This window comes from Aplysia californica, unplaced genomic scaffold (genome assembly GCF_000002075.1).
Source record: "Aplysia californica isolate F4 #8 unplaced genomic scaffold, AplCal3.0 scaffold00237, whole genome shotgun sequence".
In the NCBI taxonomy this organism is placed as follows: Eukaryota; Metazoa; Mollusca; class Gastropoda; order Aplysiida; family Aplysiidae; genus Aplysia; species Aplysia californica.
Genome location: NW_004797507.1, coordinates 421,656 through 422,976, shown reverse-complemented (window position 1 = coordinate 422,976; position 1,321 = coordinate 421,656). Strand labels below are relative to the sequence as shown.

Here is a 1,321-nt window from a genome sequence, read left to right as displayed (position 1 = left end):
ATAGATAGATAGATAGATAGATAGATAGATAGATAGATAGATAGATAGATAGATACTAACCCCACGGGGTCCGTATACATGAGCTGGTAGAAGAACCTATAGATAGATAGATAGATAGATAGATAGATAGATAGATAGATAGATAGATAGATAGATAGATAGATAGACAGATAGATAGACAGACAGACAGATACTAACCCCACGGGGTCCGTGTACATGAGCTGGTAGAAGAACCTGGTCCAGAAGGTGGAGGCGACCTTGGGCACGGGGCAGTAGAGGAACCTGTGTCGGGCAGACACGATGGAGTTGTTGGTGTACATCCCCACAAGGTGGGGGTTCGCTTCGCACACGGAGGCCACGCGCGCTCTGTTGGGAGCAACAGGGAACAGGGGGTGAGTAGCTATAAGATAAGATAAGGTAAGATAAGATCAAATAAGATACTACCTTTATTATCCCAGTGGGAAATTTTTCTTGACTGTACAGGACCGTAAAAACACATGCAGGTATACATAAAACAAATTTAAATGATATATATCACTCTCATTAAAATTCAATATATGAAAAGAGAAGTAAAGCTGACAAAATGAACATATATCACATCAGATGCATCATTCAACCACATTGAGTGCTCGCACGCGCATATATATATATATATATATATATATCTAACCAGCAGTATGCATATGAGTGACCCTCAACCAACCAATCAACCAACCAATCAACCAATCAACAGATAAATGAATAAATGATTAAACAAATGAATGAATGCATAAATAAATGAATGAATGAATGAATGAATGTATAGCACAGACTAAAAGCAAGAGTGAGTGACAGAAAGAAGAGAAAGACACAAAGAAGAAGGAGGAACGTACTTCCCAAAGGCCATGTCTTGATCCACGTCAGCCCGCCCGTCTGTCGGCATGAATGAAGGAATGAAGGAATAAATGAATGAATGAATGAAAGAATGAAGGAAAGAGAGAACAACGTACTTTCTCAGGGCCATGTCTTGATCCACGTCAGCCAATCCGTCTGTGGGCATGTAGTCAGGCTCCTGGGGGGGGGGCTCATTAGTTGGTGTTGGTGGTGATAGCGGTGTTGTTGTTGTTGTGTTGTTGTTGTTGTTGTTGTTGTTGTTTTTGTTGTTGTTGTCATCTCTCCTCACTCTCACCCCATCAGTCTCATCTCACCTCATCTCACCCCATCAGTCGCATTCACCTCATCTCAGTTTATATTATTTCACCTCACTTCATCTCATGTTATCCCATCTCATCACATTTCACGACTGCATTTAAGTACTGCCAGAAATCAACATCATGCCCCC

General features: G+C 41.3%; 1 protein-coding gene across 1 annotated transcript in view; it reads right to left on the bottom strand.

Moving 5' to 3' along the window:
• The window catches only part of LOC101857413 (carbohydrate sulfotransferase 13), a gene marked incomplete in the record, with an annotated part of 14,909 nt that overhangs the window by 6,074 nt on the left and 7,514 nt on the right, over positions 1 to 1,321 (bottom strand). The window contains 2 exon segments of the mRNA XM_005100129.3: positions 199 to 366; positions 990 to 1,051. Of these exon segments, the coding sequence (XP_005100186.2) occupies positions 199 to 366; positions 990 to 1,051 (230 nt within the window).